The 17427-nt window shown below is 47.4% G+C and overlaps 1 protein-coding gene across 2 annotated transcripts in view; it reads right to left on the minus strand.

The window, feature by feature from the left end:
* GPD2 (glycerol-3-phosphate dehydrogenase 2) overlaps positions 1–16250 on the minus strand; it is a 63103-nt gene extending 46853 nt beyond the window's left edge. Inside the window, exons 1-2 of one of the 2 annotated variants that reach the window (XM_054209244.1) lie at positions 16065–16250; positions 1765–1872 (exon numbers count right to left, since the gene is read on the minus strand). In XM_054209244.1, coding sequence (XP_054065219.1) covers positions 1765–1866 — 102 coding nt within the window. In that variant the 5' untranslated portion in view covers positions 1867–1872; positions 16065–16250. Of the gene's footprint in view, positions 1–1764; positions 1873–2610; positions 2646–16064 lie in introns of those variants that run through there. The other variant, XM_054209245.1, reaches the window with a different exon arrangement.
* Positions 16251–17427: the final 1177 nt, after the last annotated feature.

Below are 17427 nucleotides of genomic sequence, written 5' to 3' on the forward strand. Positions count from 1 at the left end.
TTTTCCCTTTCAACTCCTTCTCTTAACCGTCCTAAAATTTGAAGCTGCCATTTCTGACAGTAATGAAGCCATATTGTAAAATCCTGTGATAAAGACGCCCGAGAGAGACAGAAGCAGCATTATCAGCTAGGTGCAAGACAGGCAGCCCAATGGGAAGCTCACTTTAAATGCTAGGTTTTATTTTCTGCAACAGTATCTGAAGCCATAAGGATCCTGCTTTATCCATTCCCAGCTAGGTTCCCCAGAAATGACTCATCTCATTTGCTTTACCAATACCTCAGCTGCTACTCCTCCTCCCCATAGAAACAGCCAGAAGATTCGGATTATCATTTATTCAGATGTAATACGCACCTCCACGGAGCTCAGGGAAGACTGTCTCCCATCACCCACTGTTTTACCTTCAACTAGACCATTAAGAGCCACTTCTTCCGTTCCTATTTTCAGTTTGCCCAATCTGAATGGCAACTTAGAGTAAATGTGTGGTAACTAAAGCACTTCACGGAGTAACAGCTTGTCTAGATAAAGAGCTGACTGATTACATTTCTAAGGTGAGAAGCAGAAAACACCATGCGAAATGAACACCTCTCACCTAGCTGCTCAGGCTGCTACCACCTAAAAGGAAGGAGGAGGTCGTTCCTTGGGCTTAAGCTTTTTCCAGACCAGATTGAAGCAAATCAGGCCAGAGCTCTGACTACTTTTAACCATTTTACAGAACACTGATTGCAAATAGTTTTGGCCAAATGTGAGGTGCCAGCCTCACAGTCCACATTTAACACAACATCAGAAGACATGTTCCCTTATATGCATCTAGTAAGTCCAGACATGGTTATTTTATAAAACTCTAAAGCGCAGCAGAATTGCATTAAAACAATGGGCATTTACTTGCTTTAAGACAAACAGTAATTGTTGATCCCCACCATCTCTGCCTAAAACCAGCCCACAACTCTTGCTCCTTTCACCGATTTCTCCTTGGCTTCTGCATTGAGAAGCCAGTTAAAGAGCACAGTGACTCTGACTCTCCTGTGAGGAGCAGATGCGCCGATGAAATCTACTTTCTCCAACAGCAAGAATCAACACACAAACTGAACACCGGAACCTTCCGCGTCTCTTTCTCCTACCACTGCTTTACTTTAACAGCAAGTGTCCAACGTCATCCTTCGCTGCTCGAGGCATGCGTTCTGTCTGTGTGCCTCAGTTACCTGGAAGACAGCACTGAGCTGTGCCTCCAGCTCGCCAGTGGCTCGGTCGTGCCCAGTCAGATAGAGAGAGCCCAATGCCCACCGGAAACAACGGGAGCCTTGCCACTGACTGCTTTGGCACAGATCCTATGCTCTAACAGTTTTCAGCTTTTTGAACTGAACGAGAGCTGCCACCATGACTGTTTCGAAGCTGAGATTTTCAGAGGTGGTCCTAAGTGGTTTCACTTCAAGCTTCTCAGTTTGAAAATACCATTCAAGCTCTACTTACTGCTTATACTTCAATCGCTACTTTCCACTCCTCCTCCAACTAAGTAAAATCCCCGGTAGTACACAAAGGTCATTTTTTAAACATGAAAAACGAATTACAGGAATCACACTTCCCCACTGGTTAAAGACCTACAATAGTGAAACATCGTTTAATGCCATCCTCCAGATTAGCACTTACCAAATCAAGCTGGGAGGCTCTTGGCATTGCTTCCCAAACAAAACTATTCGTATAAGCCTAACATACGCTGAAACAGATTTTAAGTTTCATATTTTATCAGAAATCATAATTAATACTTACGTGTTTGTTTCTATACTGAGAAAATTGAGAGAGGCCAAAAACTGTTGCTATGGCACCTCCTCCAATGAGAGCAGTTCCTTTCACTGCCTTCTGAAATGCCATTTTTTACTGTAAGAAAAGAAGATAAAAATTAATAGGCAGTTTTACCATGTTAGAATCTAGGCTACACAGAATAGACCATTTGTAGAAACTAATGACAATGTTGTGACAAGTTGAAACTTAGGGTAGCAATATATTAATTAGCGATTTTCATTACAATATTAATAATTTCTAAACACAGTCTAGACAGAGGCAAGCCAGAGTGCTTGCTGAACGACAAAAGAGTATTTAGATGTACAAGTAGGTGTACACACATCCACCCATTTAAACCTCAACCTTACTTGTATATGTAACAAGTGTTTACAATACTGTGGCAAAAGCTGAACAAGAACTCCCTGTCATCAGCAGATGGCCACCAGATCCTTGCCACAACAGAACAGCTGACGCTGCGTGACAACATCCCCTTTAGCTACCCTCCCGTCCCATCAAACTATGCCTACAATCACATTTGCCTAACAGCACTCCATCCTGCTTTCAAGCCAGGAATTAGGATCCCTGTACTTGCCGTACACCAGCAAAGCTGGTCCTACCCAGGACTGGTGGAGAAGCGAAGCACCGCTAGTCAGGGCGCAGGTCCTTCAGTGAGAAGCAGCAGCAGAGACAGTGGACAAGATTAAGTGGCTTGAAATAAGCGCAGAACTTTGTCATCCAGCTACAGAGGGTTTAAAACTAGCCCTATATGGGTCAGGCAAATTCTTAAAAGACCCAGTGTTCGGATACTGAATGAAAAATTTGCATGGAACTGACCTGAATCTTAAGCAGGCACAACATAATCCATCTTCCCAGGACCGCGGCAGCTCGCATCGCTTTAGGAACAACATACATCAAGTTTGAAGGACTCCCATCAGCGCTCCAAGCCCTCCAGCTATGAAGACACCTTTGTCCAAGCCCCAGCCTCACCCAGCAGTCTCCACACCAGAGATTTAGCACTACTAAGGCTTAAAGCAGAAGCAGGCAATGTGTACAGCACTGTGCCAACAGCGGGACACCAGCGGACTTACAACACAGCAGAAGCGGCCCCGGGCCAGGAGCAGGGAGCAGCAGCGGGTCCCATCCCGTGGCTGGGCAGGGGCTCAGCCCTCACCTTGGTCCCCAGGCCAGGTCCCACAGGCCATCCCCGCTGCCCCAGTCCGGCACAGCTCCGGCACTGCACTGACGAGTGAGATGCTTCATAGCCCTCCCTCCGTGGCCACTGCCCGTCTTACACCAAACACACCAGACTGGGCTATAAACTGTTACTTTCGGCAGCGTACAGCTTTCTTGTCAAGATTTGCAGCAAACCACTTACAACCAAAGAGTTATTTCTTTGGCCTTATAAATACAATTAAACATGAAATACTGTATGTTACTATACATCTATACACACTTCATCTTCTTTCTCCTACTAGTTCTTCCAGCCAGCAGCATTGATCTTTCTTCTGAAAAGTACGCCAAACATGTTTAAGACACGAGCCTAACAAGAAAATTTCATTTTTCAGTTTGGGTAGATCTTAACTTCATTCCCTGTGCACTTTGCTTGCAGGACACTCAATGTGATGGGAAATTCCACGCACCACTATTGTATGCAAACATTTGATGTGCAGATGTTGTACGCATGTACTGTGTGCAAGTGACACAGTACTGTGTACTGTGTGCATTATTGTACAGAAGGCCAAGACTTGCAGTTTCCCACAAGTTTTTCTGCAGAGCAGCACACATCACATGCTCTTGGAGATTCCCCCCACAACAACCTTTCTTGGTATGTACGCAGAGTATCACATTTTCCACCTACTTCATGCTTTGGTCTCAAAAAAGACCAATTTCATCTTTCCTTTATCCCAGGACAGGGAGGAGTAAAAGGGAAAGCCAACAGCTGAAAAACCCCATAGCAAGGGGAGTTTTTCAAAGGAAAGTTACTGTGGAGGCTTGGCACCGCGCTGTGGCTGCCTCCCCCCGGCTCCAGCTCAGGGGGGACAAGGCTCCTGATCAGGTTTGTGGTCCCCTGCCCAGCGGCACTGCACGTGGGCTAGCAGGGCAAGAGAACGTGAGCACCCAAGGAGGAGGGCTGCCTGCAGGGGACCCACTGGAGCACTCCCACAGCAGCCCAGCACAGCCAGTTCCTGGGACAGCCACACACGCCAGGACATGTGCCTGTCACCCGCCTGTCACCCCTCTCCCGTCCGTCTGGCACAAGTCTCGCACAACAGGATTTGAGCAATCCAAGAAATGCCTTGAGCAGAGTGCTTCAGAATCAGACCCTACCCTGTAGGCTTATCAGCCCTCCCCCAAATTAAAAAGCAAAAACTAACCATCAGCTAAACCCTGCCACCGCAAATCTGTGGAGCCAGCCTTTTGCAATATCACTTCTACATACCTCAAAGTGCCTACGGATACTCGTGAAGTCGTAACACAATATGAAATTCAGTACTGCACAAGAATTAAAATGTGCAGCTGGAAAACTTGCACCGCCATCACGGCTCTCATAATCTCTGGTAAAATAAAAGAACTAAGGCAAGCAACATCAGGTCACGTACCGTCTATAGCCACATGAAGCATATGACGATGGCGAACACGTACACATCATCCAAGCACTCTGTGTACTACACACTTCCACCATAAGGTTTCTTCAAGTCACTAGAATAACAACTCCTCTTCCAGACTGCAAACTGGTGCAGTCTTGAAGTAGTTTCACACACCTCACGCATCAGCAAAGGAGTCACTTCAAATAAGAGTATAAAACCCTTGCGAGTGCCTGTTCTGGGAACACAATATGCTCTAGAATACAAGGGAGTTTAAAAAGAACAAATTAGCATCTTCCAACAAGCTGGTTTACACGTCTGCAGAGATACTGGCTTTCAGGAAGACAAAGGGAAGTGTTTCCTTTCACTGTTTCACCAAGTTCAGCAAGAAAGGGTGATGGCTGAAGCACCAACCCCTACTTATTTCTGTTCAACTAAACTCTTCAAGAGTTCATTAACTATGAACAAATTACCTGAGAGCCACAGCTCAGCAGCTGGTGTTGTATGGCAAGCGCAGCCCAAGAGGCTCCTAGCCAAGAGCTGAGCACCTTCCACCGCGCAAGAAGGCTGCACCCTGCAGCCACGGCCAGCCCTGCCTGCGAGGGGCAGCACCCGGGCAGCTACAGCACGTACCACTCTGTGCTTCTGGTCCCCTGGCCGCCTTAAGCCTTCTCCAAAATCTCATTTTGGAGACCAGGTACGCACCTACCCGAGTTAAACACACCTACCATGACATTTCCATTGAGTGGGGCTGAATTAGAGCAGCACTAGGCAGACAAACCACTGGCTAAAAGTCTCAGTGAGCATCACCTACACCAGCTTACTTTAAAAATGGACTTTCCCAGACAGCTTTGGAAGTCAATTATTTTTGTTTTTAAAAACAAGGAAATCATGATCTTAGGACTGCAGGTTCTACTGGGTCTTTTTAACAAGAATTTTATCAATACTTCTTAAAAAAAAAAAAAAACAAACAAACTACTCCAAGTTTTTAAAATGGAACAAATAAAGTAGCTACGTCTTTTATTCAGCTGGCCTTTTGTCGTTTGTTTCAGTGGCCAGTCCGGCCCAAACCACAACAGATTTTACTTCTTTAGTTAAAAAAGGGTTAAAAAACCCTTACTGCATCAACCAAAATCTAAAGTTTCCTTGTGAATCACACTAGAAATATCATTGCATGTATAAAGAAAAAAAAAGCACGAATTCCCCCAAAGCTGTGCAGTAGATTTCTAAGTTGTTTGTACAACAGTGCTGCACAAATATACGAAAGGGATCAGGAGGAACAAACCCAACACTCGCCACAATTCTGAGTTACACTGATAGTGTTATGCTATTTTTCAGTAGTTTGAAATATCTACTCTTTTGGTAACTTTTTTGTTAAAAAAAAAGGCTCAAAGAGAATATGTTCACGTACTGAATAAAAGCTGTACTGGGCGAGTGCTGGGAAATAAGATAATGACTAATATTACACCTGCTCTTCATGTTCTGAGAGCTGCATCTCCTGTGTTTCCACCTCCCAACAGGCCTCTGCAAACAGCAGGCACAGACCCAAGGGCTCTGCTTTCAGCTGCTTCAGCTAAAGCAGCCCCCTGTGCCACCCCCTCCCTGCTTCCCGTCGGTACCCCAGCCCCTGTGCCGCCCCCTCCCTGCTTCCCGTCGGTACCCCAGCCCCTGTGCCGCCCCCTCCCTGCTTCCCGTCGGTACCCCAGCCCCTGTGCCACCCCCTCCCTGCTTCCCGTCGGTACCCCAGCCCCTGTGCCATTACCCCCCTGCTTCCCGTCGGTACCCCAGCCCCTGTGCCACCCCCTCCCTGCTTCCTGTCGGTACCCCAGCCCCTGTGCCATTACCCCCCTGCTTCCCGTCGGTACCCCAGCCCCTGTGCCGCCCCCTCCCTGCTTCCCGTCGGTACCCCAGCCCCTGTGCCACCCCCTCCCTGCTTCCCGTCGGTACCCCAGCCCCTGTGCCGCCCCCTCCCTGCTTCCCGTCGGTACCCCAGCCCCTGTGCCGCCCCCTCCCTGCTTCCCGTCGGTACCCCAGCCCCTGTGCCATTACCCCCCTGCTTCCCGTCGGTACTCCATCCTGCCACGGTACCATACCTTCCATAACCCCCTACCCTACTGCCCAACTCACGTATGCTGACAGGCAGCACTTTGTCACGGAAGCCATAGGTTCTCATTCATTAACTACAACAAACACTAGTCCTCCCAGATAAGAGAATTAATTTAAACAAGCAAAAACCAAAAAAACACAAGCCCCCATGTCCCCACAATGCTTACTTTGATCCAGAAAGCTTTGAAGCATCTGGCACCAGCTCTAACACAATACAATAGGGGCAAGTAAACAGCTTTTATTTAACAGTTTCCTATACAGAATCTCTATTAGGAATCCAACAAACTCCACTGCCTATTGCATGCAATAAAGATTCCTCCATATGTATAAAAAAGGGACACTAGTCTTCAGAAGTTAAATTATTATCAAAATCAAATGAAAGTTCAACTCAAAATGGGTTTCTTGAAAATTCTGGATGAGATACAAAATCTTTAGAGTGGCGTCTGTTATACCACAGTCTTTTGGTATACTAACGTTTTCCACCTTCAAATTTCTACCAGCGAAACTTTTTACCCTACAGAACCCAGCACCAGCAACACAACACAGACAGAAGTCTACAGAGCTGCAGCGGCACCTGCAAGTGCTGACACTCGAACACAGGCAATCAGATGCGGGGAGCCCAAACAGTGTCTGCCCGCTCCCACCACCTCCAGAGGGGGCATCCACATGGAGCCAGGCATGAATGCGGACTGCTAGCCAAGGGAAAGGAGACCTGTGTGTACCTATATACCAGGCTGGAAACTGCAGCAATACAGAAGCTGCTTCAAGAGCAGCAGAGGCAGTAACCTCAAAGGAGAATCATATAATAGAATCACAGAATGGTTTGTGTTGGAAGGGACCTTAAAGCCCAGCCAGTGGCACCCCCTGCCCTGGGCAGGGACACCTCCCACCAGCCCAGGTTGCTCCAAGCCCCGGCCAACCTGGCCTTGAACCCCTCCAGGGATGGGGCAGCCACAGCTTCTCTGGGTAACCTGGGCCAGGGGCTCACCGCCCTCACAGCAAACAATTTCTGCCTCACATCTCATCTCAATCTCCCCTCTGTCAGTGTAAAACCCTTCCCCCTCGTCCCATGGCTCCCCTCCCTGATCCAGAGTCCCTCCCCAGCTTTCCTGGAGCCCCTTGAGGGCCTGGAAGGGGCTGGAAGGTCTCCGCGGAGCCTTCTCTTCTCCAGGCTGAACCCCCCCAGCTCTCTCAGCCTGTCCTCGCAGCAGAGCGGCTCCAGCCCTCCCAGCATCTTTGTGGCCCTTCTTTTGACCCCTTCCAACTGGTCCATGTCCTTCCTGTCCTGAGGGTTCCAGAGCTGGACATAGTACTCCAGGTGAGGGTGTCCCCAGAGCAGAGGGGCAGAATCCCCCGCCCTCCCTGCTGGCCACACTGCTGGGGATGCAGCCCAGGGTGGGGGCTTTCTGCGCTGCCAGCGCACACTGCCAGCTCCCGTGGAGCTTCTCACCAACCAGCGCTCCCAAGTCCTTCTCCTCAGGACTTATCCTTAGAATAAGCGTAACAAATGTGGTTGCCCACATATTGTTACAACTTGCCCCATAGCTTCCTCCCACAAACAAGCACAGTTTTTTCAGTGCACAAACAACAAAACACAGATCTGGGACAAGCCTTTTGACTAACACAACCTGTTTGTGCCACCTCAGCTGCCACCGAGGGCAAGGTCTGTGCACTACCACAGTGGGAACAAAGGTACAGACACACAGGGAATGGGGTTCAGGATCACCCCTGCACTGGGGCCCTACAGCAGTCTCACTGTGGACACAGCTGCACTAATGTGAATTTATGCCACAGAGAGCAATTTTGCCCCATTCATTATGCAAGATAACTATAACACAAAGACAGTGCAGGCTCGGTGCCCTCTGTACAGGAGGGATTTCTAGCCTCAACCATCAGCTGTGGGCAAGGGGCTACCCTCTGCTTGTCCGACAGCCAGGTACGTGTGCCATTAGCCCTACTCAGAGCTGATAGCCAGATTATATGCAATTCTCCGGAGAAAGGAACACTCCCAGGAGACCAGCTGCTCAAATTGCCACATAAATCTTGCTCACCGTCGGTAAAAGGAGCTTATTCAGGGAAAGAAAGGAAAATACGGCTTAACATAAGCCACTCCAACACAAAGCTAGACAGGCATTCAAACCTACAGACGGTGCTTTTACACCTAGAACATCTCAATTTCATCCTAGGAACCCGTGAGCCTGTACTTGCGAGGTCTGAGCAGATGTATCTGGATGAGCCTGAATGGAGCTTGGGGCATTAGCAGGTACTGCAGGCAGGCAGAGCCCCAGACAAACAGCCGGCGGGGACGCGATAGGTACGTGCCAGGCTGCTGTGTGCCGTGCCAAGGCGCTGCCCCAGACTCTTCAGTGGGATCCTGCTACAGCACATCGCAACTTCTCCCTGCCCAAATGCTCCGGCGTCTTTCCAAAAGGAACGGCATTGCATGTGGGAAACGGCACACAGCAAGGTCCCCTCTAGGCAGGAGGACAGCTAAGACACTGCCCCAGTGCACACACAACCCAAGAGAAATTACAGGCTCTCTAAACATACTACTTGTGGGTTTTCTCCTCAAGTTCCATCCCAGAAGGGCTGCTAAATGCTACTGTCAGCACACCAAGCAGGATAAACGAGAGTGCAGAAGATGAAAGGGGAAAGAATGCAGTTCACATAGTTACGGCAAAGGTTGTACACAGAGTGCTATGTACATGGAGAAGAGTCTACGCTTAAAAACCTCTTGTCTTTTGCAAGTAGGTAATAAAACCTGACTCTCTTCCAAGCTGAGATCAATAGCTTGTGATGGAAACTGAATTTTATTTTAATGAAAATTATAATAGCAAACAGCATGAGAAGCGATGCAGTCAGAAACAAGTCATCTTTCCATAACACAAATATTTTGAGTCACCTTTAAAAATGGCTCAGTGTAGAGTGCTTTAAAGCTGCTAGTGCCATCTGACACTGTAAATCCACATGTTAAGCCTTATCCTTAGTTTCGATATAGGTCATAAATGGCACCCTTTGAACCCATGCTGTCGGTTCCAGGGTGGGCTGAGGTCCCTGACAGGCTCTGGAACAAGCTCCGGCAGGAGCAAGGAGCCCTTGATTGGCACGGGAGCAGCCAGTGGCATGCCATGAGGAACAGGTATTGCGTACAGTGTGATCTGCCCAAAGACCTGAATAACCCACAGGGAACATTTCTCAGTGAACCAGCTGATTATCAGTAAAGATTCACAGAGACATTAGTTCAAACTTCTAGCTATTAAAGAATTCCTGATAAGAAGAAATTGGCTTTAAACCACAAAAGGAAACACAAAGGGCAGGGGAAAAAAAAAGAAAAAAGAAAAAGCTAGTTACATGAAATGGAAACTACACCAAAGATTTCGCAGGAGGAGTTCATGCTTTCGGTTTCCAAAAGTTAAAAAAGTTAATACAAACTGTCATCACAGTAAGAACAGCTGCCTCCTGCAGTGCATTTCTTAACCAGCAACCCAGCGCCACGCTCACTTGGATGTAAAGCGGCATGCAGCAGCCACCTCCATAGGAAGCTCCCACTCCAGAGTCCGGGCTGGGGAACAGTGACCCTGCCTCTGTGAGGTCCCCAGGTGAACCCCACGAGCTAACAGAGCCTGGGCCTCCTGCACCTTGGGCAAGGGCTCCGCTTCCTCAATTAATACCCTGCTTAAAGGCAGGATTCTTCTGCTTCACTTTCAGACCCACATTCAAAAACCAAAAAGCATACAAAGTGCAACTTACATGGTGTTTTTTAAAGAAGGGATTTCAACACCCATCTTCAGTAGATGCTTCTGAATAGCATGGCCCACGCGATAGACATCTGCCACCCCACAGTTCTCATTAGCCTGATAAAACTCCTAGGAGTGACTTGCCTTCCTTATTTCCTGTAATGCCCAGCCCAGGTAGCCAAAAGACTGTTGCCGGGATCTTACTGAGTTGTGTAACTTGGTACAGCCCGCGGTGCACACAGGCACCTACCAGGGCTCCTGCTCCTGCCCGAGGAGGCACCCAAGTACAGCAAGTGCTGCAATCGCCAGCATTCCTGTACCCAAGTGCTTTCTTATTATTAGCATATCGGGCTGGATCCAAGCAGCGCATGGCCAAAGTTGGGGGAAAGAATGAGGGAAAAGGGAGGGCAGAGGAATGGTGGAAAATTCAGATGCAGAATCGCGAGTTAGAGATCAAAGAAAGATGACTACTTTAGCAAAAGTGAAGAGACAGATGGATACAAACTGTAGAGCTTAGCAATAGGAGTGTGTGACGCCCTGTATGCTGCCATCAGACATGGTGTATGAGACGCAAAACCTGTTAAATTAAGAGAAGAAATCCAATCTGTTATGTTGTATATCTGAGTGCTTTATGAGGCCATTACCATGGTATCTGGGTGCTTCACATTCCATTTTAAACGAACACATCTAATAAAGTGAGTCACTCAATGGAAGACTTAAAAATAGAAAACTTATAATCACCACCACTACAGTTTGCATAACTTGCCATTGGCACAGCAGCATTGTCTAATTCAATCTTTCTCATTCCTTCCAAAAGCTTCTCAGGTAAGTTTTGGATGATGAGAGCCTCAGACCGACATCCCTCCAGGCTGAGCTGAGAGTCTTGCGCCGCCTCCGCTCCTCCAAACAGTGGAAGTTACTATCCTCCGCTCCCTCTAATTCAGCTTCTGATCCTTCTTGCAGAACTACTTAAAAGGTGGCCACCGTGACAGCGTGCAGAACAGCAGTAAGACAGGCCACAATTAGGATTCTTACTGTGGGTAACTTATGCGTTTAGAGCTGTACTGCTCTGAGAGTGTGTTACTGCCAGTTTCTGGGTGTGCCAGCACAGGAAGTAGCCAAATAACAAGGAAAAGGTGACGTCATCAGAAAATAATCCTGTTAGTACCCCCCTTAACAATATCATCTACCAGCTCTCCCACAGCTGTTCTTGTCTGCTTTTTAAAAGACTGAAGCGGTTAGTACTATATTACACAGGATGTCAGACCATACGAACTGAAATAAGCATCTTAGAAGCAAGCAATTAAAGTTTAAGTCAACCCAAACTGAAGATGCTTCCCGCGCAGCACTCCTAACAGCCATCAAGCATCTCTCCGCGCAGCCGATACGGGGCTGATCTCCTGGGCTGCCCTGGACTACTTATTACCCAACCAGCAGTGAAAGCGAACAAGAGAAGAAAGTAGCACACTTTGAAGGGCAACCAAAGCTTGTGATCTACTTCACCAGCAGAAGCCTGGGTCACTGACTCATGCACTTGTGACTTGTACATGTAATTACTGTAAGCCATATCTATAACGGAGCTACAAACCAAGAAAGAGTTCCAGTGGGTACAAAACGTGGCTGATAGCACAGCAGAGTCCATCCTCCAGATCCTCTCCTAAAGCCTCCGATGGTTGCTTCGGGTTCTTAAACACAAGTTACGGCACTTTAATTAAAGTAATTATCCAAGAACTACCTCACCAACCAAGCATAGAACATAATCCACAATATCCAGACAGCTTACAGGGTTACAAGTCCCCTTAAGCCACAAACCACGCCACAAATTTGTAAGTTCCCATACACAGAACTCAAAACTCAAAAACCCTGCAGGCCACCCTGCACTAATAAGTGGAAGCAAAGCAGCAGTTTACCATATGGGGAAAATCCTTCCCACGCTCCAGTACAGGCAACTAGCTTGGCTATCATGCCCAAAAGTAGTTGCAGCACTTGTCATGCACAAAAATAAAGGAAAAACAAAGCAAAAAATAGGCGTACTATCCTCATTCTTTCTCTTGGTCCCCACTGCTTCAAACTACTGAATTTGCTTTCTGTACTCAGGTGACCAGGATCTTCCCACTCAGCATTAGATGATATCAACTGCTTTAAGCTCCATCCTATAAGGAACAAACTTTTTTTGCTCCTCTCTCTACTATTTGTATTTTTAACCTAACCACTTCTTTTTCTTCTGTTTCATTACCCGCCTACAAAAAAAATGTCTTACAGATAATGAGGGGAAAAGTCTGATTTGTAAATCTTTCTTGGGATTTCAGACAGTAATAATCTTGCCAGAGAAAGCAGTATGTTTGTGAGAGTGAGGCAATACTCTCAGACAATGGTGGCTGTAGTCCCAAGCACTGCACCTAAGAACTAACACGAATACAAAGAAACACCAAGGTCACGAGTATTTTGAGCTTTCCCATCATACAGACATCATAATATATTTATCAAGTTTTATCAGAAAAGTATTTAAATTCCCTCCTGTGAATGAAAAATTACTTCAAAATCTGCCATCCAAGGAGTGGGAAACCTAGTCCTGCCTAGTCTCCGGCCTGATGACTGACTAAACGTATGCAGGATGATTTCTGTACTATTTTGTTCCTGTGCCGACATTGTCTTTTGCCTAAGTAGTTCAAATAGTCATTCTTGCTTTCTATATTAGTGGGGGTTAATATCAGCCATAAAACCCACCACACACAAAATACAAACTTGAAAATACTATAAACCAATTTCTCTGTAATTAGAAAGATATGTTCTTGTTAGAAACAGTTTGTAGCTGTTCACCTTTTTTTCTGATATTCTTCATTCCGCTCACAGTTAATACAGATATTTGATTAGACGGTCTACCAATCCAGCTTGACCCTAGCACTGAGCTATATCCACAGTTTTCTCCCCACCCTTCCTTCCCCCAGTTCAAACACTAAAGGAGAAAGGATTAAAAAACAAGGTGTTTAGTTTATTACAAGACTGGACATAGACCTGCATATGCAAACAGGCACCCGCTCAAAAAATAACTACAAACTAGGTGATTACTTAGGTGTGTCAAGGAAGTAGTCTAGTTATATATACTGGAATAAAGATTGAGACCTGATAGTACATGCAAATCTAGTGCCAGAGGAGGGGTGTGCATTCAATATCATTTTGAAATTAGAATCAACACTTGGTTTGAGAAACACTTTGCTAAGCAAAAAGGCACAGTCCAATACTTTGCACGCGGCCAGCAGAGAAAGGACAATCTGGGCTCCATCAGCATTATCAGGACATAACCCAGAGCAAGTTCATCGGGCATTTGGAAGCCCCTCTTTAGACAGAGCTACACATTTGCTTGGAAACCTGGCTCAAAGAAAGTCATTTAGGGATACAAAATGTTTCTAAAAGCAACACTGTGATCCTGTAGAAAGAGTTTTGATTACAAATTGTTTGTTCATTGTGTAATAAAAATTGCTTTCTAAAGTAATGCTTTTTAGAAAAAAATGGGCTACATCTACATTAGCAAGAGCTGTGCCGCAGCAGACCCCTAAAGCGAAACAACAACTAATTCTTATTTCATGTTCACTTCTCTTTTTACCTAGCACTCAGCTTTTCAGTGGTTCCCCTCTGCCGAGAGCGCCCAACACGGCAGGGGCCAGGCAGGCAGGGGGTCAACGACGAGGACAGCTATCCGCGCTCTTCAGGAGGCAGGACGTTGTGGTCACGCTCACATCAGCTGCAGGGGCACACCCTTGGTGATAAAGCTAATCCCCGGAAAAATGCAGGTGCAAACTACAACTGGAAGGGCAGGCAATATGTTTTAGGAAAGGTAAAATAATACTTTAAGTCCTGTTTGCCTGCATGTAAGCAAGCGCTATCATAAAAGTAAGCTGTTGCTTAACAGAGCTACTTGTAAATGCAAACCCTTGTTTGGAAACTATCGAGATATTTACATGGGAAAGTAGAAAGTAACAATTGCAAACTGACTGTGGAAAAAGCACCTTTCTTTTAAATATTTGCTAAAGCTTGCAGAGGCTTGTGTGAAGACAAAATAGGCAGCAGAAAGGAACCTATATGAGTTTTCATTTGGGAAACTGGTTTGCATTAGTGGCCTTTGAACCTACCACATCTATCCAGCTTTCCAAATTTCTATTAGCGACAGATTACCAGGTAGAAATGGATCTCCAGAGAAAATATTACATTATGTAATGAGGGCCTAGCTCACAAAGTTGTTATTACTATGCTCCTGTGCAGGCATACATGCGCACACACATAATTAAGCAAAACAAAGCATATATCCACATGCATACAACCCAAGTAAGGCTATAAATTAGATATAAGGTGTGTGTATAATTTTTATGCACATACATGCCTACTCAAAACTTTCATTCCAAGTTAGACTAAACAAAATTGGTAAATGGCTAACATCAAAATGAATCACATTCTGCTTATTGCTATTATAAAGAGCCAATACTGGATTTTGCCTTAGCAAACGTTACCAACCCTTGCCTTACCAACCCCTAAAGATCTCGAAATATCAGATTTAGTCTTTACTAGGTAATCATCTGTCACTGCTCATCACTAAAGATTTCTGAGGAACCGTACCTATGAATGAGCGAGAAAAAGAAAAGGCCTGATTAACTTCAATTGAAAATACACCACACTCTTAACAGCTGCGCCTCCAAGCTTGCTTCTTATCCATGGTCAGAAGATTATCTTACAAAGGGACTTCAGAGGCTTCAGGCCAACATCTGTGTAATTATATTTGAGCAACCCTCTCATGCTGGGAAACTTTCTGGGTGGAAACCCCATTGCAGGGCAGCAGCCATGGTTCACAGAGAGCTCGGTACAGAGGCAGACTGCAAACACAGAGAATGAAAATAAGACACAGAGAGGTGTCTAGCCACCACCAGAGAGCCACCAGAGGACAGAAGCAAGAGTCTGTAGTGGTAGCAGACTCATGTCTCTGCAGTGCTCCAAGTCTTGACGACTTGCCTCCTTGGCTGCCCTGCTCGTAGCTGGGCGCGCAGCGTGCCCGGCCAGCCTGGCGAGGCGTCCCTGACGCCCAGCCGTGCCTCGGCCCCCGCGGAGCTCCGCACAGCGTGAGGGCCCGGCAGCAGCAAAGGGACAGCAGGACGGGTGGCAAGGGAAGAAAAGCACAACTCCTCCAGAGCGGGGAAGGGAGCGGTGGTGGAAAGGAGCTCGCTTGCAGTGCGCCTTTACTACCAGCTTACAGTAAATAGTAGAGTAAACTAGCAGGTAGTAAATCTAGCTGGTTTGAACTCAAGGTCTATACACACACGCGTTTATACCCTTTCCTGTAGTAATGGGCTTACAAATGTTTACTGAAGTGATTGGTTAGAAGAGATAATGTCCTGGTTTGAAGTGAGAACTCAGATAAGAACTCAGAAAAGTTTAGGACTGACTTGTTACACCAACACACTCTCACCCAGAAATGGTCCCACCAAAATGTTCAAGGCAAGCGAGAAGTAACCGTTTTAATTTTCCACAGCTCAGTTTAACTACAGCTACCCTGTTCTTTGCCCAGCATTTTTAATAATAGGAGATGCTGTATTCTACCAGCTCTATCTGAGAAAGAAAATCCCGTGAAAGAGTCCTGCACAACCCTCCTATTTGTTATATATGTGCAGACAGCTACCCATGAACAGACAGCAGGGCTCAGCCCCTCAGCAGGGTGACAACACACAGACAAACGGGACAGCTGCCGAGGGCTTTATACCCCTGCCATTAAAACAGCCACATACTCCATTTTTCGGTCGCTCTTTCCCGTAAGCTTCCGCGCCGCTATCAACCCGCCCCCCCCCCACCATTACCACAACCGAAAGCCACTTACTCCAGCAGCCCGGCCGAGCCCGCGTGCCTCACGGCGGGTGGAGATGGAGGGAGGGCAAGCGGCCGGCCGGCTCCCTCCGGCGCCTCCCTCTCCCCGCTCCGCCTCAGCCTCCCCGCCCTGCCCGCCGCCTCAGCCAGCCGTCAGGGCCGCCGAGGGCGGGACGGTTCTCCTCAGGAAGGGGAAGCCGCGCTAGGCCCCGCCGCTGCGGCCTGTTCCCGCCCTCCGAGCCGCGGGCTGTAGTGAGGGGCGTCGCGGTCCTTCACGGCCCCTCCCCCGGCTCGGGCTGGCCCCCGCCGCCCGCCCAGCCCGAGCCGGCCAGCGGGGACAGCTACGGCTCTTTTTTTTTTTTTTTTTTTTCTCTGAGGAATTCTGAGGAATTGGTACTGGCCCAGGTTGCCCAGAGAAGCTGTGGCTGCCCCACCCCTGGAGGTGTTCAAGGCCAGGTTGGATGGGGCTTATGGGCAATCTGGTCTGGGGGGAGGTGTACCTGCCCAGGGCAGCGGGGTTGGAACTAGGTCATCTTTAAGGTCCCTTCTAACCCAAAGCATTCTGTGATTCTGAGGAGTTCTGGTGGTGGTTCGCTTTTGGGTGACAGAGCGGTTTCTTCCTTAAGATATCTAAATACACATTATATTTATAGCCATTTATCAACTGCAGAGCCTTCCCTGCTTGCCTAGTGGGTTAAAGTGCAGTGCAGGAGAGAGAAGACCTTTCCAACATGTCTCTTGATCAGTGTTAGTGCCATAATACTCATAACCTGGATGATTCCTAGACCAGAAAAATGATAAATCTCTGAGGATCCACCTTTGAAAAAAAATTTGCAGTACAAAAGGGATGTATAGAAATTCACATCTTCTCTTTAGATTAGGTACTAGGAAGAAATTGTTTGCTGTGAGGGGGGTGAGCCCCTGGCCCAGGTTGCCCAGAGAAGCTGTGGCTGCCCCATCCCTGGAGGGGTTCAAGGCCAGGTTGGACGGGGCTTGGAGCAACCTGGGCTGGTGGGAGGTGTCCCTGCCCAGGGCAGGGGGTGGCACTGGCTGGGCTTTAAGGTTCCTTCCAACACAAACCATTCTATGGTTCTATGATCCTATGATTTTTCAGTTGTCCTCTCCAATGGCTCCAGTATGTCATGAAGCTGGTTGAGAAATGACATCTGTGGCTTGAACATCTGCCAGCTCTCTTACCTCAACTGAAACGTGTCATGAAACCCCGCTGAGCTCCTGATTTCTACCAGACTTGACAGAAGCACAATTTAGCAGTTAATCCAGGTCTTCCTAGAAGCCAGGCTTTCCACCAGCGGGCAGACTGCACAGGTACCCCTCTGGGACACACCTAATGGAGCCCACCACAGGGTGACACTCGC

This window comes from Rissa tridactyla, chromosome 7 (assembly GCF_028500815.1).
Source record: "Rissa tridactyla isolate bRisTri1 chromosome 7, bRisTri1.patW.cur.20221130, whole genome shotgun sequence".
Taxonomy (NCBI): Eukaryota; Metazoa; Chordata; class Aves; order Charadriiformes; family Laridae; genus Rissa; species Rissa tridactyla.